This window comes from Blennius ocellaris (assembly GCF_963422515.1).
Source record: "Blennius ocellaris genome assembly, chromosome: 12".
NCBI classification, from domain to species: Eukaryota; Metazoa; Chordata; class Actinopteri; order Blenniiformes; family Blenniidae; genus Blennius; species Blennius ocellaris.
Genome location: NC_137661.1, coordinates 28,399,040 through 28,423,512, shown reverse-complemented (window position 1 = coordinate 28,423,512; position 24,473 = coordinate 28,399,040). Strand labels below are relative to the sequence as shown.

Sequence of the window (24,473 nt, the reverse complement as noted above, 5' to 3'; positions counted from 1 at the left end):
GCTAACATGTCTTGAACCACTAAAGTACTTCCAGGTGGTGGTCGGAGCTAGAAGTGTTGGCGACGGACGGCAGAAGAAGGTACTTCCTGCCTCACCTTGCGCAGCATGTCGTTCTGCTCCACATTGTGGATCTCTCTGGAGTTGATCTCGCCCTTCAGGGTGTACTCGAAGAACTTGCCGCTGACGTTGAGCAGCAGGGTGCTGGCGGGCCCCTCCTGCAGCGAGCAGCTGGGGGGGGTCTTGTGGTGGTAGCTGGTGGCCGGGATGCCGTAGCGCAGGATGACGCCGACCAGCAAACCTGACGGAGGCGAGAAGGAACGTTTGTCTGAAAACCTGGACGTCGTGGAGCCCAAAGCTAAAGTGGACGACACGTTTCCTGTTGCTCCTCCTTCAACAGCTGCAACAACAACAACAACAACAACAACAACAACAACGACGAGCAGGATCCTGTGAAGAGCCATGGTGGAGAAACCACAACAGACACGTTAGTTATTCATCTAACTACACTTATTAAACACTGAAATCACAGCTGATTTACAATATTATTTATATATACACACATATATGTGTGTGTAGGGATGTCTTACCTCATAAGAATGACTAGGAACCATATATGTTGAGTTTGGCTATAGATAATGATTAATAATCATCAAAGATAGTTATTAATTATGTTATTGAAATGTAATCTGATGTGTATCAGAACCTCGGAGCTCCACCTGTCTTCACAGGAAATGATAATTCAGTTCCATCAGTCTCATAAGATAAACTAAACAGTTCATCAGGGATTTGAATTAATAGTTAAATTAATTACAATTACCAGAATTAACAGTAAAGATTGAAGGATTTTGGAGTTCTTGACACAGAAGAGTCGACATTTCATTCTCCTTTGTGCTCGTTAATAAAACAGCAAGTATGATTCCAATATTATATTTATTTACAATGAAAACAAATAAACACAGATTCTAACTACTGATATACAGCTGGGTGTGTGTGTGTGTGTGTGTGTGTGAGAGAGAGGGGGAGGTGGAGGGAGTGTGTGAGACGTGTGATGAACTACAAAACAAGATGGCGGCTCACAGTGTGTTTTGTTTTTAAAGTTGCTATTAAAGGAGGAATTTGATCTTTATTCCAGCAGCTCAGTCATGTTGCGTCCGACAACCAACGTCACCAGACCAAACAGAAACCAGGAGAACGTTCGCCCACGTGACGACGTCCGCCCACGTGACGACGTCCGCCCACGTGACGACGTCCGCCCACGTGACGACGTCCGCCCACGTGACGACGTCCGCCCACGTGACGACGTCCGCCCACGTGACGACGTCCGCCCACGTGACGACGTCCGCCCACGTGACGACATTCACCCACGTGACGACGTCCTCCCACGTGACGACGTCCGCCCACGTGACGACATTCACCCACGTGACGACGTCCGCCCACGTGACGACATTCACCCACGTGACGACATTCACCCACGTGACGACATTCACCCACGTGACGACGTCCTCCAGGACGTCCTCAGAGGACATGAACTGTAATTGTCCTCCAGCAGCCCAGAAACAGCAAATCTCAGCTTTATTGTGACAGTCAGTTTCCTGTTTTTGACCTTGTGCCAGCTGGCAGCTCCCCTGCTGGAGAACCAGGGCGAGGTAAGGTCTTCGTAAGGTCAGAGAACCAAACAAGTCAAAGTCTAACCGTTTTCATCTCCAGTTAATGAGTTACAGCTGAATTCTTTGATCGAGTTCAGTGGATTCACTCTGCCCTACCCTACTCTGCCCTACTCTACTCTACTGTACTGTACTCTGCCCTACTGTACTCTACTCTACTCTACTCTACCCTACCCTCCACGCATTTCAGTGATCAGTCAGTTTGTTCAGCAGCTTCCTCTGTAACGTGCTGCCAGACTGAACTGGTTGATTTAACAGGCCATGTTGAATCCAGATGTTTACAGCTCAGCTCACCTAAACAAGCTCAACACTGAACACTGCTTGGTTCGTCTTCCTTGTTCCTCTGAACACTGGTTGGTTCGTCTTCCTTGTTCCACTGAACACTGGTTGGTTCGTCTTCCTTGTTCCTCTGAACACTGGTTGGTTCGTCTTCCTTGTTCCTCTGAACACTGGTTGGTTCGTCTTCCTTGTTCCTCTGAACACTGGTTGGTTCGTCTTCCTTGTTCCTCTGAACACTGGTTGGTTCGTCTTCCTTGTTCCTCTGAACACTGGTTGGTTCGTCTTCCTTGTTCCACTGAACACTGGTTGGTTCGTCTTCCTTGTTCCTCTGAACACTGCTTGGTTCGTCTTCCTTGTTCCACTGAACACTGCTTGGTTCGTCTTCCTTGTTCCTCTGAACACTGGTTGGTTCGTCTTCCTTGTTCCTCTGAACACTGGTTGGTTCGTCTTCCTTGTTCCTCTGAACACTGGTTGGTTCGTCTTCCTTGTTCCTCTGAACACTGGTTGGTTCGTCTTCCTTGTTCCTCTGAACACTGGTTGGTTCGTCTTCCTTGTTCCTCTGAACACTGGTTGGTTCGTCTTCCTTGTTCCTCTGAACACTGGTTGGTTCGTCTTCCTTGTTCCTCTGAACACTGGTTGGTTCGTCTTCCTTGTTCCTCTGAACACTGGTTGGTTCGTCTTCCTTGTTCCTCTGAACACTGGTTGGTTCGTCTTCCTTGTTCCACTGAACACTGGTTGGTTCGTCTTCCTTGTTCCACTGAACACTGGTTGGTTCGTCTTCCTTGTTCCTCTGAACACTGGTTGGTTCGTCTTCCTTGTTCCTCTGAACACTGGTTGGTTCGTCTTCCTTGTTCCACTGCTTCCTGGCAACAAGTGTTATTTTACTGTAAACCCTTTATTTCCCAGAATAATTCTGCTTCTTGTGAGGAAAATGTACCGAGACTCTTCTTCAGGTTGTTTCTGGTGTTCAGTGTGTCGATGGTTCAGACCAGTGGAACCATCAGACCAGTGGAACCATCAGGTCATGAACTGAACCTGCACTTCATGTCTGCAACACACATACATGCTAAAAGACTATTTCTAATGCAAATAAGCTAAAATACTGAACGCTTGTGTTTGGACCGGAACATGTGACTGATCTGAGTCTTCACCTGGTCCCGGTCTACACACCTGGTCCCAGACTTCACATGGTCCCAGACTTCACCTGGTCCCAGTCTACACACCTGGTCCCAGTCTTCACATGGTCCCAGTCTTCAGACGTGTCAGTTCTCACCCTCGGCCATGCAGGGATAAGGGGGGGGGGGCACCTTCTAGAAAGCAGCAGCGGGCGACCAGCGCGAGCTGACAGGAAATCACAACCTCAAATCACCTCCGTCTCTCCTGGTGCGCAACCGCGGGGGGTCGAATGACGCAGAGCCTGCGAGAAGGTGGTGTGTGTGTGTGTGTGTGTGTGTGTGTGTGTGTGTGTGTGTGTGTGTGTGTGTGTGTGTGTGTGTGTGTGTGTGTGTGTGTGTGTGTGTGTGTGTGTGTGTGTGTGTGTGCGCGCGCGCGCGCCTCACCGTAGATCATCGCCAGCCCGGTCTCGTGCAGGAAGCGCACCCGCCGCCTCTTGAACAGCCAGATGGTGAGGATGGTGAGGGTGAGCAGCAGGATGAACGTCAGCAGGTTGACGCTGTCCTGGCGGTGGCTCTCCTCCGCCTCCTTCTCGCTGGCCAGCTCCTCCATCCCGCCGTCCTCCGCCGCCAGTCCCGACGCGGCGGTGCTCAGCACGATCCAGGCGCGCAGCGCGGCGTCGTGCGGCCGGCGCGCGGCGCGGCGCTCGATGGGAGCGTCCATGGTGCAGGATGCTGCTGCGGCGGCTGCTGCTGCTGCGGCTGCACGGCGCCTCTATGCCATGTCACTGCTGAAGAAGAGCCAGAGTGCCGCTGAGCAGGGCAGGAGACGAGCGGAGCTTCAGGGCCGCGCGCCGCCAGCGGGCTCAGCCTTTTAAAGGCACACGGCGGCGCGGCGTGAGGACGCGCAGCGACCGACCGACAGACCGACAGACAGACAGACAGACCGACAGACAGACCGACAGACAGACAGACCCCCCCGGAACCACCGCAGGGCCGCAGACACACCGAGCCGCTGCCCGGGATTCTGATGATTGCGCAGTTGAAAACAGGAAACTCGTGCCACGTCTGATTAGCCGGGAAAAGGGAAGTGATCCACTGATCCACTGATCCACTGAGCCGCTGCACCGTCACCCCCAACCTCCACCCCCAACCTCCACCTCCATCACATTAAATACATTTACATCTCATTCGACTACATGGACTAAACAGCTTCTTTTTTTCAGTTCCAGAGCCTTTTTCTGTTTGACCCATATTGCATAACGGTTTGTTTCTATTTGAACCGTTTTAACTCTATTTTCTTCTATTTCATTCTCTTGTTTTACATTCAGTTTAGTTGCTCATTAGCAACATACTAAATATACACGATTGTGCTGCTAAAGTCATTATTTTAACATTGATCATGTGTTCTTTGTTTCATGTTATATTTTATAATTGTATTAATTCTCGCTATGGTGTTGATGGTGGCTCTTTTTACCACACAGAGAGAAAATGTTCTCCTCAGCCGTTTATTTCCAGTAGTCTTGCTTTGTTTCTCTTCATTTAAAGATTGAGAGTTCACATCTTCTGTTTTGTTTTGTTGATTGGTGTTTGAATTCAAAACTATGAAGACAAAAGGAAGAAAACCTTCCCTTTTTTATTTAATAATCTTCACAAATGATGATTTATTTAATGCCAAAATAGTCACATAACTAGAAAAATCATATCAGATGCTACAATAATACACAGCAAAGTAGAATAAATTCTTCGTGGTTTAAGGAAAGTTCTGACTTGAAGAATAATGTAAACAAAGAAATGAAAATGTGCTGAGGCGGCGCTTTGAGCTCTGAGAGGCTCAATGTCAGTAAAGAGTCACTGGTTCAGCTCAACTGGCACTTCACTGGAGTCAAACTGGAGGAAGGCAAGTTCTCTACAGTCATTATCAAAGTTTTAACTTGTCAACTGCCACCGTTTCACTGCGAAGAAATACACTTTGCAGAACTCACAACTCAACACTTGAAGTAAATTGATTTCACAACAATAATGTGAGTCTCACAGCGTTTGTGCAGGAAGAAGCTGTGAAATCGTCCCCAGAGCCTGTCAGTAGTTCCTTCCAGTCACTGAACTTCTCCTCCATTCCTTCTTTTATCTCCAACAATGTTTTTATTTGTTTTTACATTTTAACAGAGTATGAACACAGAAACAATGAACACACATTCACCCTCTCAGATACAGAAAACAGAAAAAGGAAAATGAATCAATAAGAATCAAATCAAATAGGCCGTCACCTGTCCGTCACCTGTCCGTCATCTGTCCGTCACCTGTCCGTCACCTGTCCGTCACCTGTCCGTCACCTGTCCGTCATCTGTCCGTCACCTGTCCGTCACCTGTCCGTCACCTGTCCGTCGTCTGTCCGTCACCTGTCCGTCACCTGTCCGTCGTCTGTCCGTCACCCGTCCGTCATCTGTCCGTCGTCTGTCCGTCGTCTGTCCGTCGTCTGTCCGTCACCTGTCCGTCGTCTGTCCGTCACCTGTCCGTCGTCTGTCCGTCACCTGTCCGTCACCTGTCCGTCACCTGTCCGTCGTCTGTCCGTCATCTGTCCGTCACCTGTCCGTCATCTGTCCGTCACCTGTCCGTCATCTGTCCGTCACCTGTCCGTCACCTGTCCGTCACCTGTCCGTCACCTGTCCGTCATCTGTCCGTCACCTGTCCGTCACCTGTCCGTCATCTGTCCGTCACCTGTCTGTCATCTGTCCGTCATCTGTCCGTCATCTGTCCGTCACCTGTCCGTCATCTGTCCGTCACCTGTCCGTCGTCTGTCCGTCACCTGTCCGTCACCTGTCCTGTCCCCCAGACAGTATTATTGTCCACGACTCTCCATCCCCAGATATTGTACGTCCCTCCACAAAGTTGACAGACGGCGTCCAGACCGTCTCAGAGACGTCCTCTTTCCCTTTCACTCTATATGTGATTGGTTCCGTGGTAAAGCCGCCAACATTTGCTTTATCCAACGTCCAACAGTGGGTTCCCTTGTCTCCTTCCACTTTAGTGCAACTAGTCTCTTTGTTTGCAACAAACCCAGATTAATAAACTGGTCCCATTCTGTGTATCTTGTATATTTAGGGTCTAATCCCATAATGAGGAAACCAGGGTCCCATTCTGTGTATCTTATATGTTTAGGGTCTAATCCCATAGCGCACCTCCGTCGTCGTTACCTTTGGTACGTGTGTCTGGTACATCTGGGTTATAGTCATTTCATTGTTCAGGTGTCCTCCAGTCCTTCTTGCTCACCTGAAGGAAACACACAAATGTTGAAAGGACATTTGTGCTGGACGCCGCTGCAGCCGACGGGACACTGTGGAGGACGTGTGCTAAAGATTCCTGAGACCTTCTTCTGAACAACATTTGTTTGCACACAGTCAGCAGCTTTACGTTTGATCAATCAGTTCTCAATGTGAAGTAGGATTCAGCAGCGGCCCGGCATGAGTCGTTTTGTTTTCCCGCAGTGAAGTGAGAATGAAGAGGCGGCGTAAGGAAAGGCCCGGCGTCTCAACATCTTTCAAAGAAGCATGAAGAGGGATTATCTATTATTAGAACGACCCGCTGGCTTAAGTTGCAGACTAATCTGATGTGTGGTAAGATTGTTACACGTCGTTCATGCTTCCTCCTGCACAATTCACCAGCTGCAGGTCAAAGGTCAACCAGAGTAAAGGTGCTGAACTGGTCAGTGAAGGACGGAGACCAGTTGTGTTGCTCCACTGTTCATTTCTCTCTCCTTCATACGAGACCAAGGGAGTTGCTAAGCTGCTTTCTGAGCCGTGAGCCAATGACTTCGTAACCCTACACTGGTGGAAGTATGTCCAACGCAATATTTTCCTTTTAATCCCGGAGACGGCTTCACTAACCGGGATTACTATGAACTGCTGACCCACCACACAGGATCACACTAGTACCAGCTCTTTTGTTTTGAAGGTCCAAACCTCATGACTCCACGGAACTATTTGTGCACAATTACCAGCAGCGTGCACTTTGGTGAAGAAGATAATTACAGATAAGAAGCTCCATCGTTCACAGAAATACCAGTTTACATAAATGCAAATATTCATAAAAAGGTATCAAACTAAATTAGATCAAATGTTAGATTACGTCCTTTATTGAATGTTCATTTGAGTGTCAGATTCTACTGAAATAAAAGGAGACTTGTAGTGTTTATTCCAGCATCATATTGCAGTCCTGGGTTTCAGCTGAGGAATAATCGTCTCCAGAACGTCCTGATGACACATTCATTAAATCCAGGTGTGTTGTAGCAGGGGAACATTGAAAAGGTGCAGGGCTGCGGCCCTCCGGGGCCGGGGCTTCCATCTCTGCTTCACATTCACAATGAAGTCCAGTCTTTGGAAGTCTCGATGTTGTGAAGTGTTCTCACCTGCAGCAAAGTACTGTTGCAGTACTCGAGTCCAAAGAATCGGTCTTGACTTGATCTTGACCCATAAAGAGTTGGACTTGACTCAGTCTGAGACACATCAAGTCTTGGTGTTCTGTTGTGATTCTCTTGTCTTGGATGCGACTCGGTCTCAGGACCTTGAAGTCTTGGTCTTGGGATGCTCTGGTTTTGGTTTTCACTTGGTCTCAAGGTGCTTTTGACTGCAACTCTATGTAACAGTAGTTTTAAAATATCTGCCAGCACATGTTCATCACGAATAAAGATAGAATTCAGCCATTAGGCTTTCTGTCAGAGCCTGGGGAGCCCGTGTGAAGTATAGTGTGAATGCTGATGCCTGCAGCATTCACACTATCATTTCCCTCTGGGAACGCAAACCTCTATTTCCTTTCGCTCTGGACTTGATGTTCATATGATGACTGAAGCTTCTGACATGTTTACATTGCACATCTCACTTTCTCACTAATATTTTTGCACTGCTCTGTTATTTTATTTTATTTTATTTTTATGTTTTTGTTCTTTGTGTATATACTTGTTTATGTAGGTCGGCTTCAGGGTAGACGGCAAAATAAGTATTTCATTCACTGTGAAACCTGACTTTTACTGGTGATACGACAATAAAAACACTTTGAACCTTGAACCTTGAATATTGAAGACCAAAATAGCTGGATCTGTTTTCGGGAGCTCAAAATATGGATTTAATTTTACCTACAAAATGTGAGACCCGAGAACAAAACCTGAGACTCTTGTATCATCAGCCAAAAAAATAATCTTTGATAAGCACCTTAGCGGAAAAAAGCACCCCGGCTTAAGAGTTGTGTTTACGAGTTGTCCATGAACGCCTCACAGACGCACACTTCAGCTACGTGATGGCGTCACGCAAGTGCCGGACTGTGATTGGCTGTCTCGTCGGCTCGCTCGTGTTCTCATTGGACTGATTGCGAAACGAGGCTGTGAAAACGGGAAGCTGAAAAAAAAAAGAGAAAAAAAGAAAACACCTCCTGTCAGCTGAAGCTCGCCGCTTCTGCTTCGCGTCTCCGGGACAGAAACTCCGCCGGTGCGGCCGCTCGACGGGGAAACGTCAACATGGGCTGCTTCTTCTCCAAGAAGTCCAAGAGGAAGTCGCCGGAAAGAGATGAGCGGACGCCGACAACCACGACCGTCGAAACGACGACGACGAGCGGCGCGGTTCCCCCGGGCAACAGCGGCGAGGAGCCGCCGAAGCAGTACAGCTGGGACAAGAGGGAGAAGGTACTCCGTTACACTCGCGTTACACTCGCGTTACTTTCCCCCCAGGGTGGGGCCACACCGGGGGAGTAGAGGCGTGACGCGTCAACCTGTTCCCGTGTCGGTGTGTTGCTGAGAAAAGCCCGCAACCAGCAACCAGCAACCTGCAACCTGCAACTGAGTCGGTTCCGTGTTTTCTCACCCGGTTTCCTGCACCGACCGTTCTCACTACAGATCCGCCGGTTTTCACGTTAAGTCGCCGTGAAGCGACCGGAGGAGCTGCGGGACTCGAGCCAAGCTCATTAAGCCCAGAGTGTCGGAGGGTTGCTGGTTCTAACCCGCTCCTCCTCCCGTGTGTCCGCCGCCCTTATCTCTTGATCGGATTACAACCTGCCGCACTTCAGAGGAGCTCCACTCTCTGACCCTCCTCCTCCTCCACCCGGCAGGGCCACTCTCTGACCCTCCTCCTCCTCCTCCTCCACCCTGCAGGGCCACTCTCTGACCCTGCTCCTCCTCCTCCACCCGGCAGGGCCACTCTCTGACCCACCTCCACCTCCTCCACCCTGCAGGGCCACTCTCTGACCCTCCTCCTCCACCTCCTCCACCCTGCAGGGCCACTCTCTGACCCTCCTCCTCCACCTCCTCCTCCACCTCCTCCACCCGGCAGGGCCCCTCTCTGACCCTCCTCCTCCTCCTCCACCCTGCAGGGCCACTCTCTGACCCTCCTCCTCCTCCACCCTGCAAGGCCACTCTCTGACCCTGCTCCTCCTCCTCCACCCGGCAGGGCCACTCTCTGACCCTCCTCCTCCTCCACCCTGCAAGGCCACTCTCTGACCCTGCTCCTCCTCCTCCACCCTGCAAGGCCACTCTCTGACCCTGCTCCTCCTCCTCCACCCGGCAGGGCCACTCTCTGACCCTCCTCCTCCTCCTCCACCCTGCAGGGCCACTCTCTGACCCTCCTCCTCCTCCACCCTGCAAGGCCACTCTCTGACCCTGCTCCTCCTCCTCCACCCGGCAGGGCCACTCTCTGACCCTCCTCCTCCTCCACCCTGCAAGGCCACTCTCTGACCCTGCTCCTCCTCCTCCACCCTGCAAGGCCACTCTCTGACCCTGCTCCTCCTCCTCCACCCGGCAGGGCCACTCTCTGACCCTCCTCCTCCTCCTCCTCCACCCTGCAGGGCCACTCTCTGACCCTCCTCCACCACCCGGCAGGGCCGCTATCTGACCCTCCTCCTCCTCCTCCTCCTCCTCCACCCTGATTTACATGATTATGTCTTTGAATTTGGAACAGCATTTACTGAACATGTTTTAAAAAAGACTCTCCTGTTAAATATATAAAATATCTTATAATGTAGTAGTAAAGAACGCAAATAATTTATTTAATTGCGTTTTCAACCTGCGAGCTACTTTATAAAACGACCAAGTCAAAGTGATCTACCCACTACTAAAATGCAAAACATATATTTATTTTCAAATATATTGAGGATTCTTTATATGTACAATGTATAATGATGGACCTTGCAAAGCCGTACGAGCCAATATTGAGCAACACGACATAATTAACTATGAACATTGTAATTACCTGAGTTTACTTTGATGTTACTTTGATCTTTGGTATTGTGACGGTCGACTGGCAGACGAGACAAACGCACTTCGGAAATGACATCGTGACAAAACAGTCCACGTCCCATTCCTCATGAAAGTGACTCGTCTTCGTCTTCTCACTTGGTCCAGCTCATTTTTGGGGGGGCTTCTAATTTGCGCTAACTCGCTGACTAGCTTGTTAGCTTCGCCACACTTAGCGTCGTTGTTTGCGCGGTGACCTGAAGGTCAGAAACATTCCGCCGTCATCTGACGCTGCGTTCGATCGTACTCGTAGTTCGTAAAGGTAAATTAGCTTCATTACACCAGCGTCTATTTTTTTCCTAATGTCATGCGATCTACTATTACTAGCTTTGATCGCCATCGACGTATTGATCACCGCTGCTGTAGACGGTGTCGTCCTGTGGAGGTGCTGAGGATTCACTCTGCCGTCCTTTGTCCAGGTGGACCCGAAGGACTACATGCTGACGGGGCTGAAGGACGTGACGGTGGGCCGCCTGCCCGGCAAGCTGGCCGGCCAGCAGTTCGTCATCCAGGACTGCGAGAACTGCAGCATCTTCGTGTTGGACCACTCGGCCACCGTCACCATCGACGACTGCGTCAACTGCCGCGTGGTCCTGGGCCCCGTCAAGGGCAGCGTGTTCTTCAGGGACTGCAAGGACGTGCGCTGCGTGGTGGCCTGCCAGCAGTTCCGCACGCGGGACTGCAAGAAGATGGAGGTGTTCCTGTGCTGCGCCACGCAGCCCATCATCGAGTCGTCCACCGCCATGAGGTTCGGCTGCTTCCAGTACTACTACCCCGAGCTGGCCTTCCACTTCAAGGACGCCGGCCTCAGCATCTTCAACAACAACTGGAGCAACGTCCACGACTTCACGCCAGTGTCCGGGGAGAACAACTGGAGCCTGCTGCCCGAGGCGACGGCGGCGGTCCCGGACTACGTGCCGGTTCCGGACCCCGAGTCCGAGTTCGGGTCGGTGCGGGTGTCGGCGGACGGCGGCCGGAGTATCGTGCCCCTGACGAAGGGCGGGCGGCGCAAGGACAGCGAGGAGTCCTGCCTCTTCGTGTTCTTTGCCGGCGAGTACACCACCGCCAACGCCCGCAAGCTGATCGACGAGGTGAGACTGGAGGGACCCGGTTCTGGTGGGGGTTTGAAGGGGTCCTGGAACGGGGGAGTCAGTTACTGCTGGTGGGGGGGGGGGCGGTATCGTTCAGCCCTCGACACGATTTAATGATCACCAGACATGATCGAGACCAGGGGGGTCAAACTGGTTTCAGTTGAGGGGCCAAAGCCACCTGATCTGACCTCTGGAGGCCCGACGAGTCCAACAGAACATTAAACTGCAGATCTGGACAAAAGTCAAAGTCTTTCCTTCTTTTGATCCTTTTGGAACTGCAAGGATTTGCCATTTGTCTATTCTGAAATATACATATTAAAGTTAATCATATATTATTGTATTTGCAACAAAAACCCCTCAGTCACCTGATCTGGTATCGTATTTTTATTCAGGATTAAAACAATTTGTCATCATCTGGCAATTCTTTTGACTTTACGTGTCTAAAGTATCACTTCACATAAGTTGGACTCGTTGTTTTATTGTGAAAGGCGTTGAGTCATGTGACCTCCACAGACTCATTAATTAATTCTGACCAGGGGAGGTTTTCAATGTCATTTTTGCCAATCTGGTGTTTTTAGATCAGAATCTGTCAGTTTTCATATTTATACTTTAAAACAAATCCCATGGCGCCGGAGTAGATCCTCTGGGGGGCCGGTTCTGGTCCCCGGGCTGGTTCTGGGCCCCAGGGCCAGTTCTGGCCCCGGGGCCGCATGTTGGACACCCCTGCTCTAAACATGAGAAAGACGATGGAGGGTTCACGATGTGTCCAGGCTGACGTCGTCACTGACGCCTTGGGAAAAGGAGGAAAATATTATCTTGACTTTAAAAGATGTGAAATATTTCAGTCACCTCTTTCTGCTGTGAGTTAGTGAGGCGGGGGTCCAGAGGCTGGAGGGAATCCTCCGTCAGCTGTTGTTAAATCAGCTGGAGGGGATGAATGATTGACTTCACAGGGTGGAGGAGGTGGTGGAGGTCCTGCCGTCACAGGAAGTGCTTGACCTGATGGCCTGAGCATGAAGCTTCACATGTCCGTCAGTCAGAACGTCTTCAGGACCGTTAACTCTCAGTTTCCTGTCTCCAGACGACCGCTCAGGGTTTCGTGCTGATCCAGACCAAAGAGGTCTCGATGCGTCCAGAGGACGTGAAGAGGGTCTTCCAGAGGGACGCTGATGACCTGGTGGACTGGATCACCAAAGGTAGTCCCTGCTAGCCTACTGGACACTGCAGACCTGAAGACTTCAGCTGAATGTTTCACTCGTCTTCTGCCAAAGAGGAAACGTGGATCAAGGAAGGGTTTTTAAGAGTTCTGGGTTCTAAAGGCCTCTGAGTTTCTAGTCCTTGTTGGTTAAACCAACACAGGAATCCTGCTGGGAGACGAGAGAGACACCACGACGATGCTGGGAGACGATAGAGACACCACGACGATGCTGGGAGACGATAGAGACACCACGACGATGCTGGGAGACGATAGAGACACCACGACGATGCTGGGACACGGTAGAGACACCACGACGATGCTGGGACACGGTAGAGACACCACGACGATGCTGGGAGACGGTAGAGACACCACGACGATGCTGGGAGACGGTAGAGACACCACGACGATGCTGGGAGACGGTAGAGACACCACGACGATGCTGGGAGACGGTAGAGACACCACGACGATGCTGGGAGACGGTAGAGACACCACGACGATGCTGGGAGACGATAGAGACACCACGACGATGCTGGGACACGGTAGAGACACCACGACGATGCTGGGAGACGGTAGAGACACCACGACGATGCTGGGAGACGGTAGAGACACCACGACGATGCTGGGAGACGGTAGAGACACCACGACGATGCTGGGAGACGGTAGAGACACCACGACGATGCTGGGAGACGGTAGAGACACCACGACGATGCTGGGAGACGATAGAGACACCACGACGATGCTGGGAGACAGTAGAGACACCACGACGATGCTGGGAGACGCTAGAGACACCACGACGTTGCTGGGAGACGCTAGAGACACCACGACGTTGCTGGGAGACGCTAGAGACACCACGACGATGCTGGGAGACGCTAGAGACACCACGACGATGCTGGGAGACGCTAGAGACACCACGACGATGCTGGGAGACGCTAGAGACACCACGACGATGCTGGGAGACGCTAGAGACACCACGACGATGCTGGGAGACGCTAGAGACACCACGACGATGCTGGGAGACGCTAGAGACACCACGACGATGCTGGGAGACGCTAGAGACACCACGACGATGCTGGGACACGATAGAGACACCACGACGATGCTGGGAGACGGTAGAGACACCACGACGATGCTGGGAGACGGTAGAGACACCACGACAATGCTGGGAGACGGTAGAGACACCACGACGATGCTGGGAGACGGTAGAGACACCACGACGATGCTGGGAGACGGTAGAGACACCACGACGATGCTGGGAGACGGTAGAGACACCACGACGATGCTGGGAGACGGTAGAGACACCACGACGATGCTGGGAGACGGTAGAGACACCACGACGATGCTGGGAGACGGTAGAGACACCACGACGATGCTGGGAGACGGTAGAGACACCACGACGATGCTGGGAGACGGTTGAGACACCACGACGATGCTGGGAGACGGTAGAGACACCACGACGATGCTGGGAGACGGTAGAGACACCACGACGATGCTGGGAGACGGTAGAGACACCACGACGATGCTGGGAGACGGTAGAGACACCACGACGATGCTGGGAGACGGTAGAGACACCACGACGATGCTGGGAGACGGTAGAGACACCACGACGATGCTGGGAGACGGTAGAGACACCACGACGATGCTGGGAGACGGTAGAGACACCACGACGATGCTGGGAGACGGTAGAGACACCACGACGATGCTGGGAGACGGTAGAGACACCACGACGATGCTGGGAGACGGTAGAGACACCACGACGATGCTGGGAGACGGTAGAGACACCACGACGATGCTGGGAGACGGTGGAGACACCACGACGATGCTGGGAGACGGTGGAGACACCACGACGATGCTGGGAGACGGTGGAGACACCACGACGATGCTGGGAGACGGTGGAGACACCACGACGATGCTGGGAGACGGTGGAGACACCACGACGATGCTGGGAGACGGTGGAGACACCACGACGATGCTGGGAGACGGTGGAGACACCACGACGATGCTGGGAGACGGTGGAGACACCACGACGATGCTGGGAGACGGTGGAGACACCACGACGATGCTGGGAGACGATGGAGACACCACGACGATGCTGGGAGACGGTAGAGACACCACGACGATGCTGGGAGACGGTAGAGACACCACGACGATGCTGGGAGACGGTAGAGACACCACGACGATGCTGGGAGACGGTAGAGACACCACGACGATGCTGGGAGACGGTAGAGACACCACGACGATGCTGGGAGACGGTAGAGACACCACGACGATGCTGGGAGACGGTAGAGACACCACGACGATGCTGGGAGACGGTAGAGACACCACGACGATGCTGGGAGACGGTAGAGACACCACGACGATGCTGGGAGACGGTAGAGACACCACGACGATGCTGGGAGACGGTAGAGACACCACGACGATGCTGGGAGACGGTAGAGACACCACGACGATGCTGGGAGACGGTAGAGACACCACGACGATGCTGGGAGACGGTAGAGACACCACGACGATGCTGGGAGACGGTAGAGACACCACGACGATGCTGGGAGACGGTAGAGACACCACGACGATGCTGGGAGACGGTAGAGACACCACGACGATGCTGGGAGACGGTAGAGACACCACGACGATGCTGGGAGACGGTAGAGACACCACGACGATGCTGGGAGACGGTAGAGACACCACGACGATGCTGGGAGACGGTAGAGACACCACGACGATGCTGGGAGACGGTAGAGACACCACGACGATGCTGGGAGACGGTAGAGACACCACGACGATGCTGGGACACGGTAGAGACACCACGACGATGCTGGGACACGGTAGAGACACCACGACGATGCTGGGAGACGGTAGAGACACCACGACGATGCTGGGAGACGGTAGAGACACCACGACGATGCTGGGAGACGGTAGAGACACCACGACGATGCTGGGAGACGGTAGAGACACCACGACGATGCTGGGAGACGGTAGAGACACCACGACGATGCTGGGAGACGGTAGAGACACCACGACGATGCTGGGAGACGGTAGAGACACCACGACGATGCTGGGAGACGGTAGAGACACCACGACGATGCTGGGAGACGCTAGAGACACCACGACGATGCTGGGAGACGCTAGAGACACCACGACGATGCTGGGAGACGCTAGAGACACCACGACGATGCTGGGAGACGCTAGAGACACCACGACGATGCTGGGAGACGCTAGAGACACCACGACGATGCTGGGAGACGCTAGAGACACCACGACGATGCTGGGAGACGCTAGAGACACCACGACGATGCTGGGAGACGCTAGAGACACCACGACGATGCTGGGAGACGCTAGAGACACCACGACGATGCTGGGAGACGGTAGAGACACCACGACGATGCTGGGAGACGATAGAGACACCACGACGATGCTGGGAGACGGTAGAGACACCACGACGATGCTGGGAGACGATAGAGACACCACGACGATGCTGGGAGACGGTAGAGACACCACGACGATGCTGGGAGACGGTAGAGACACCACGACGATGCTGGGAGACGGTAGAGACACCACGACGATGCTGGGAGACGGTAGAGACACCACGACGATGCTGGGAGACGGTAGAGACACCACGACGATGCTGGGAGACGGTAGAGACACCACGACGATGCTGGGAGACGGTAGAGACACCACGACGATGCTGGGAGACGGTAGAGACACCACGACGATGCTGGGAGACGGTAGAGACACCACGACGATGCTGGGAGACGGTAGAGACACCACGACGATGCTGGGAGACGGTAGAGACACCACGACGATGCTGGGAGACGGTAGAGACACCACGACGATGCTGGGAGACGGTAGAGACACCACGACGATGCTGGGAGACGGTAGAGACACCACGACGATGCTGGGAGACGGTAGAGACACCACGACGATGCTGGGAGACGGTAGAGACACCACGACGATGCTGGGAGACGGTAGAGACACCACGACGATGCTGGGAGACGCTAGAGACACCACGACGATGCTGGGAGACGCTAGAGACACCACGACGATGCTGGGAGACGCTAGAGACACCACGACGATGCTGGGAGACGCTAGAGACACCACGACGATGCTGGGAGACGCTAGAGACACCACGACGATGCTGGGAGACGCTAGAGACACCACGACGATGCTGGGAGACGCTAGAGACACCACGACGATGCTGGGAGACGCTAGAGACACCACGACGATGCTGGGAGACGCTAGAGACACCACGACGATGCTGGGAGACGGTAGAGACACCACGACGATGCTGGGAGACGGTAGAGACACCACGACGATGCTGGGAGACGGTAGAGACACCACGACGATGCTGGGAGACGGTAGAGACACCACGACGATGCTGGGAGACGATAGAGACACCACGACGATGCTGGGAGACGGTAGAGACACCACGACGATGCTGGGAGACGATAGAGACACCACGACGATGCTGGGAGACGGTAGAGACACCACGACGATGCTGGGAGACGGTAGAGACACCACGACGATGCTGGGAGACGGTAGAGACACCACGACGATGCTGGGAGACGGTAGAGACACCACGACGATGCTGGGAGACGGTAGAGACACCACGACGATGCTGGGAGACGGTAGAGACACCACGACGATGCTGGGAGACGGTAGAGACACCACGACGATGCTGGGAGACGGTAGAGACACCACGACGATGCTGGGACACGATAGAGACACCACGACGATGCTGGGAGACGGTAGAGACACTCAGAGTCTCTGCAGGATCAGCCTGGAGCTGTGGAGGACGAGATCTAGAAGGTTCTCTGTTGGTTGCAGGTCCGGTGGTGGCCCTGGAGCTGAGCGGGGACGGGGTGGTGGACGCCTGCAGGACCGTCGCCCAGCAAGTCTTCAGCGGGACGAAGGTAGGGTTCCCGTGCAGGACGGCGCCTTGCCTCCAGGACAGCAGTGATTTTATTCCCCCTTTTTCCTCTGCAGGTGTTTGTCTCTGAGAACAAGAGCTCCTCCTCCCGCGACGTAGACAACTTCTTCAACTTCGCCGACATGCAGATGGGCTTGTAGAGGAGACGAGACAAACTGCTGAGCGGACGCTTTCTACACTTTACGCTCTTTAACAATCCTCCAAACCCTGGCCTGATACAGAAACCCTCTAACAATCCTCCAGAACAAATCCAATCCACCTCGACCTTTGTCACGACGCTTCCGAGTGCCAAATGTAGAGGAAAGTCAAAATAACAACGTGACTTTCGTCTTCCGGGGCTCAAAGTTCACTTTTGTGTTTAAGGTGTTTTTAGACGTCGACACAAAGAGTAAATGTCATGTTGAACACCATCCTCTGCTGGAAACCACAAACCCCCCCCCCCCATTCTCCGCAGGGACAGGAAGTGACGTGGTCATGAGGCCCGCGCTGGTGACGGTGCTGGTGACGGTGTAGGTGACGGTGCGTAGCGACGCTGCCGTTCCTCACAACGTCCGTCCGCGACCCTTCGGCCCCAAATCATTCTAATTCAGGTCAAAAGTCAAGAGTTGAGATTCGTTCCGTTTCCCGACTCGTCGTCACTTCTCACCGTCTGCAGGGTCACCTGGGGGGGTCAAAGGTCACCGCGTGGCGGCCGGTCCTGTCGGTGGATTCCCGTCGTTCAGTAGTTGAGAAGAGTGAATCTGAGAATCTCTCCTCATGAATGTAACTCCGTTGCTTTTAATCGATGTGAATGTAGTCTTTGCTGTAAAGTTCTATTTTTTATTTAAAGTGCGGCTCGTCCCGACGGGAGGGAGAGTCTGGACATGTCCAAGTGCTGTTTCTAGTCCCGGGAAGGACGTTTGTTTGTTTGTTTGTTTGTGTTTTCAGACGTTGGTCCAGTGAAAGTGTGTTGAAGTGAAACTCGCTTGATGTTTTTAGGCCAAAGCTGCTTCGCTGATTTCCCAGTGACGCGGCGAGGAGGCGGGCTTTAGGCTCCTCCTGTGGCGCTTTAAAGGAAACAGTGTTTTGTAATGTTTGTTTTTTCTATTCTCTACTCCATGTTTTTGTATAGAGACGGATTTATGTAACTATTTGTAGGAAAAGTTTCTTGACGCGACTTGATTTTGTACAACAGAAGAAGAAGACTGAAGGAAAGACGTGAAATCAGTTTGAACCATTTAGTCACTAGACTTGGTCCAAACGCTGCTTTAGGGTTAGTTTACTGATGTTGAGAAGGAATCAGTCGGCAGCTTCGTGGTTCCTGCTTGTAAAAAGCTCAACTTCCTTTTAATTTTTTTTTATTTTTGCTTCTTAAATTCAATTTGATCGGAATCTTTGTTTCAGTAGCAAGACATCGTCCTCTTAACTCATCCATTCTGTAAAAGTCTGGCGCCTATTGCTGAAACTGTTGTACCGTGAACGTGTCCCAGTAGAATCCAGTCACTCTCACTGACTTTGTTGAAAAGTTTCGCAGCTTTCGATTTCTGTCGTTTCACTTCCTCCTCCAGGCGTCACGAGGCAGTTCGGCTTCACTCGTCTTTATTGACCGGTGCTGAAGTGCATGATTGATCGGAATCTTCTTTCTTATATCGGTTTTATACGGTTGCCTTTCTTAAAAAAAATAAATAAATACATGGGAACTTTTTTTTTGTGACAAATTTGTAAACGATTTGTACTTGAACGTAGTTTTTGTTGCGCTCGTCGTCTTTGTTTGTTTTGGATTCTCACGTGTCCTGTGTTCCTGCTCGTTGTGGCGTCGGGGGGGCTGGAGGTCATTCTAACAATCGGACCTGCAGCTTCAGCAGCTTGGTTTCGTGAAAAACGTCAGGAAATACTCCCAAAATTGCAGGAATTGGCCAAAAGTGTAAGTGAAGCATAAACTCCTTGTGTTTCTGAGGACGATAAACCACTTGTGTTTCTAAAAACGGGTGTGTGAGCCGCTGCTCGGCGTCGCACCGGCCACAAAACTCCTCTTGCCAACGGTCAGGTCAGTCTTCCTCTTCAGAGATCTGTGAGGTGCGACTGTTAGAATCTCCTGTTCCGACGGCAGACGGAAGGTGACGAGCTCCAGGAGGCATTAATGACTCTTGTATGTCGTATTTACCAGAATCCCTGAGCTTCAGTCTGCAGGCCGGATGAAGGAGGAGCGTCGGACTCGCCAAACAATCACATGGCCAACATGGCGGTGAAGGACTGCAAGTGGCTGGCGGCTTGCAGGAATCTAATAAAAAAAAAAAAAATTTTAAGCACCAAAACTATTTCATCAAACTGTTAATAGTTTTGTTTGCAGAGGATTAATGCCACCAAAACAATAGTTTTGAGACAAATGTAAGAAATTAGGCTTTTAATCCAACAGCGTCCTGTCTGGGGCCTGGAGGGGCCTGGAGGGACCTGGAGGGGCCTGGAGGGGCCTGGAGGGGCCTGGAGGGGCCTGGAGGGGCCAAGTCCCTGTAATGAGCGGCTCCTGGTTGAGCTTTTGAACAATCTTGACGGTGACGCTGTAAGATTCAGGTGTGCTGAAACACCAGTCTAAAATATATATATATATATACAATCACATTTTATATAAAAGGAAGATACATTTTTTTGACACTGTCCTAAATCTGGTTAAAGTCACTTTGGGCTCGAGAATTAAACAAAACAAAAATTGAGTGTGGTGGAACCTTCCATTGTTTTATAAATGCTGTCAACAATCGTTCATGATGTACTTTGTTTGTTGTTTGTTTGTTGTTCTATGATGACGGTTCCATTAAAAGCCGCGGCCTCTCCACTTTCTGCTTCATTGTGTTTTAATGACGTTTATTATTAGTATTATTATTAGTAGTAGTATTTTTCGGTTCGTTTTTCTTTCACAGACTAAATCGTTATTATTAGTATTAGTATTATAATCATTATTATTATTAGTAGTATTTTTTTGGTTCGTTTTTCTTTCACGGACTAAATCGTTATTATTAGTATTAGTATTATAATCATTATTATTATTATTATTAGTAAGGTTCTGCTGTAGACGTGGTCGGAGCGGACGAGGCGAGCCGGTGAGTAAATCGAGCGCCCCCGCCGGGAGGCTGGCGGGGTTTAGGACCCGGCTGCACGCGCTACTATAAAGCTGTTGTGGCGTGTTGGTGGACGGACTGCTGGCCTGAGATTCCCGCTGACTGCTGGATCCGGAAAAAACCTCAATTTAACCTACAAGTACGAGTTCCACGATCCTCCGGGAAGCAGCGAGCCGCCAGCGGGAGCCGGCGGCGGGTGGAGCGGAGTGGACAGCGGCGGAGTGGAGGTAGGCCGGGGTTGGTTGGGGGGGGGGGGGGGACAATATGCTCGGTGTGTTTGTGTGGCTCGGTGTCCCGGACGGTGGAGCCAGGCCACGGGGCCTGCTCGCTCGCCTCCCCCGCTCCCCGCTCCCCGCCCGCCGGGCTCCTCTCTCCCAGAAAACGCGCCGACCGACGGGCAGACGGTCGGCGGGAAGCGGCGCCGCTCGATCCGCTCGCGCCGCTTCGCGCTCGGGTGTGAACGGGTGGAGGAAGTGACATCTTTGTGCGGCGGGAGCGCCCATGTTTGACTCCCAGCCCGCGCCGCGCCGCTGCGGGCCTGCGAGGCTCCGGGGCTCGGGGCTCCGGGGCTCCGGGGCTTCCCGGACCGAGACGAACTGGTCTTAAACACGGGGACGAAACCGCACATGGGGGGGGCGGGAATCGAACCAGGCGACTGGTGCGGTGCAGATGGGGGAGGAGGGAGGAGGGGGGGGGGGGGGGGGGGGGTATGAGGTGGGTGGGGGTTCCCCCGGTGCTCAGACCTCTTCCAGCTGCAGGGAGGCGCTGCGGGGCGACATGGAGCCTTTGTCACCGAGCTGACCTGCTTTGACTGCCTGCCTCGGTCCTCTGTCCTCCACAGTCTGTCTTCCTCCTGTCCTCCACAGTCTTCCTCTGTCCTCCTCTGTCTTCCTCTGTCCTCCACAGTCTGTCTTCCTCCTGTCTTCCTCTGTCTTCTACAGTCTTCCTCCTGTCCTCCTCCTGTCTTCCTCTGTCCTCCACAGTCTGTCTTCCTCTGTCCTCCACAGTCTTCCTCTGTCCTCCACAGTCTTCCTCTGTCCTCCTCCTGTCCTCCTCTGTCTTCCTCTGTCCTCCACAGTCTTCCTCTGTCCTCCACAGTCTTCCTCTGTCTTCCTCTGTCCTCCACAGTCTGTCCTCCTCCTGTCTTCCTCTGTCCTCCACAGTCTGTCTTCCTCTGTCCTCCACAGTCTGTCTTCCTCCTGTCTTCCTCCTGTCCTCCACAGTCTGTCTTCCTCCTGTCTTCCTCCTGTCTTCCTCCTGTCCTCCACAGTCCTCCTCTGTCCTCCTCCTGTCCTCCACAGTCTTCCTCTGTCCTCCAGTCTTCCTCGGTCCTCCACAGTCTTCCTCTGTCCTCCACAGTCTGTCTTCCTCCTGTCTTCCTCCTGTCCTCCACAGTCCTCCTCCTGTCCTCCACAGTCTTCCTCGGTCCTCCACAGTCTTCCTCGGTCCTCCACAGTCCTCCTCACCTCCCAACACAACGGCCTTCAAAATAAAATCACATTACTGTAAAATCCCCTTTGTTTCTAACCAAAACGTGACGAATCAGTTTGAGTCCAGTTTTAGGTTCTGTTTCTTATGTGAACCGTGAAGGTCTGGATCCAGGTCCTGGTCCTCGGAGGTCCTGGTCCCCGGAGGTCCTGGTCCTCGGAGGTCCTGGTCTTTCTTTAGTTTCCTGGACTAAATAGTTTGAGAAGTTCAAACTCTAGTTTTCTTTGTTTGCTAATAAGAAAATCTTAAACGTCACTGTGATTTAACTGATATAAAAACATTTCTGTTATTTAAAATAAAAAAGTAAAGTTTGAGTAGTTTTTGTTCTCCAGCTAGTTGAACTGGTTGAGTACTGGTTAATGAGTTTAATCCAGAGTGGTTAATTCTCTGGTTCCTTTCTCACCATCGTTCTCTCATCTCATCTCATCTCATCTCATCTCATGTTCTGAGATCTGCTGAGTCTCGGAGATGAAAAGTTCATGTCAACATTTCTTTTCTCAAAAGAACGTTGAACATTTAACCGTAAAGTTTTACCCCCAAACTTCAGTTCAGTGACCAGCAGGAGCTTTAGTTAACCAGGTGACTTCCTGAAGACGGGTCAAACCAGCGTTCTGCACTAAAACCACCTGAAGTGCAAAGAAACGTAATGTTTGTTTTTTAAAAAGATACTTTATCTTAAAAATAAGGACAATTTCATCGTCCTGCCAGTTTTCAGTTTTCACTGCTGCTGGAACCAGAACCTGGTCTGTTTCCTGGTCTGGGACCGGACCGTTTCCTGGTCTGTTTCCTGGTCTGGGACCAGACCGTTTCCTGGTCTGGGACCGGACTGTTTCCTGGTCTGGGACCGGACTGTTTCCTGGTCTGGGACCAGACTGTTTCCTGGTCTCGGACCAGACTGTTTCCTGGTCTGGGACCGGACTGTTTCCTGGTCTGTTTCCTGGTCTGGGACCGGACTGTTTCCTGGTCTGGGACCGGACTGTTTCCTGGTCTGGGACCGGACTGTTTCCTGGTCTGGGACCGGACCGTTACCTGGTCTGTTTCCTGGTCTGGGACCGGACTGTTTCCTGGTCTGGGACCGGACTGTTTCCTGGTCTGGGACCGGACTGTTTCCTGGTCTGGGACCGGACCGTTACCTGGTCTGTTTCCTGGTCTGGGACCGGACTGTTTCCTGGTCTGGGACCGGACTGTTTCCTGGTCTGGGACCGGACTGTTTCCTGGTCTGGGACCGGACTGTTTCCTGGTCTGAGACCAGACTGTTTCCTGGTCTGGGACCGGACTGTTTCCTGGTCTGGGACCGGACTGTTTCCTGGTCTGGGACCGGACTGTTTCCTGGTCTGGGACCGGACTGTTTCCTGGTCTGGGACCGGACTGTTTCCTGGTCTGGGACCGGACCGTTACCTGGTCTGTTTCCTGGTCTGGGACCGGACTGTTTCCTGGTCTGGGACCGGACTGTTTCCTGGTCTCGGACCGGACTGTTTCCTGGTCTGGGACCGGACCGTTACCTGGTCTGTTTCCTGGTCTGGGACCAGTCTGTTTCCTGGTCTGGGACCGGACTGTTTCCTGGTCTGGGACCGGACTGTTTCCTGGTCTGTTTCCTGGTCTGGGACCGGACTGTTTCCTGGTCTGGGACCAGACTGTTTCCTGGTCTGTTTCCTGGTCTCGGACCGGACTGTTTCCTGGTCTGGGACCGGACCGTTACCTGGTCTGTTTCCTGGTCTGGGACCAGACTGTTTCCTGGTCTGGGACCAGACTGTTTCCTGGTCTGGGACCGGACTGTTTCCTGGTCTGGGACCGGACTGTTTCCTGGTCTGGAACCGGACTGTTTCCTGGTCTGGGACCGGACTGTTTCCTGGTCTGGGACCGGACCGTTACCTGGTCTGTTTCCTGGTCTGGGACCGGACTGTTTCCTGGTCTGGGACCAGACTGTTTCCTGGTCTGGGACCAGACTGTTTCCTGGTCTGGGACCGGACTGTTTCCTGGTCTGGGACCGGACTGTTTCCTGGTCTGGGACCGGACTGTTTCCTGGTCTGGGACCGGACTGTTTCCTGGTCTGGGACCGGACTGTTTCCTGGTCTGGGACCGGACTGTTTCCTGGTCTGTTTCCTGGTCTGGGACCGGACTGTTTCCTGGTCTGGGACCGGACTGTTTCCTGGTCTGGGACCGGACCGTTACCTGGTCTGTTTCCTGGTCTGGGACCGGACTGTTTCCTGGTCTGGGACCGGACTGTTTCCTGGTCTGTTTCCTGGTCTCGGACCGGACTGTTTCCTGGTCTGGGACCGGACCGTTACCTGGTCTGTTTCCTGGTCTGGGACCGGACTGTTTCCTGGTCTGGGACCAGACTGTTTCCTGGTCTGT

The 24,473-nt window shown here is 52.6% G+C and overlaps 3 protein-coding genes across 4 annotated transcripts in view; 2 read left to right on the top strand and 1 right to left on the bottom strand.

Annotated features, from left to right (window-relative positions):
- Window positions 1–3,804, bottom strand: part of slc9a7 (solute carrier family 9 member 7) — a gene marked incomplete at its 3' end in the record, with an annotated part of 28,528 nt that extends 24,724 nt beyond the window's left edge. The window contains 2 exon segments of the mRNA XM_080506929.1: window positions 96–298; window positions 3,503–3,804. Of these exon segments, the coding sequence (XP_080363055.1) occupies window positions 96–298; window positions 3,503–3,779 (480 nt within the window). The 5' untranslated portion in view covers window positions 3,780–3,804.
- Window positions 3,805–8,477: 4,673 nt separating this feature from the next.
- Window positions 8,478–20,257, top strand: rp2 (RP2 activator of ARL3 GTPase). Of its 2 annotated transcripts, XM_080505649.1 has the most exons (5): window positions 8,478–8,726; window positions 10,748–11,419; window positions 12,501–12,615; window positions 17,436–17,521; window positions 17,595–20,257. In XM_080505649.1, exons 1-5 carry the CDS (start codon window positions 8,562–8,564, stop codon window positions 17,676–17,678), a joined length of 1,122 nt encoding a protein of 373 aa, XP_080361775.1. In that variant the 5' UTR covers window positions 8,478–8,561; the 3' UTR covers window positions 17,679–20,257. The 2 variants fall into 2 exon arrangements, with proteins under 2 accessions (XP_080361775.1, XP_080361774.1); XM_080505648.1 differs by having other exon boundaries at window positions 17,436–20,257.
- A 447-nt stretch (window positions 20,258–20,704) lies between these two features.
- The window catches only part of jade3 (jade family PHD finger 3), a 12,561-nt gene continuing 8,792 nt past the window's right edge, over window positions 20,705–24,473 (top strand). Inside the window, exon 1 of the mRNA XM_080506384.1 lies at window positions 20,705–20,857. The gene's annotated coding sequence lies outside the window, so the exon portion shown is untranslated. The remainder of the gene's footprint in view (window positions 20,858–24,473) is intronic.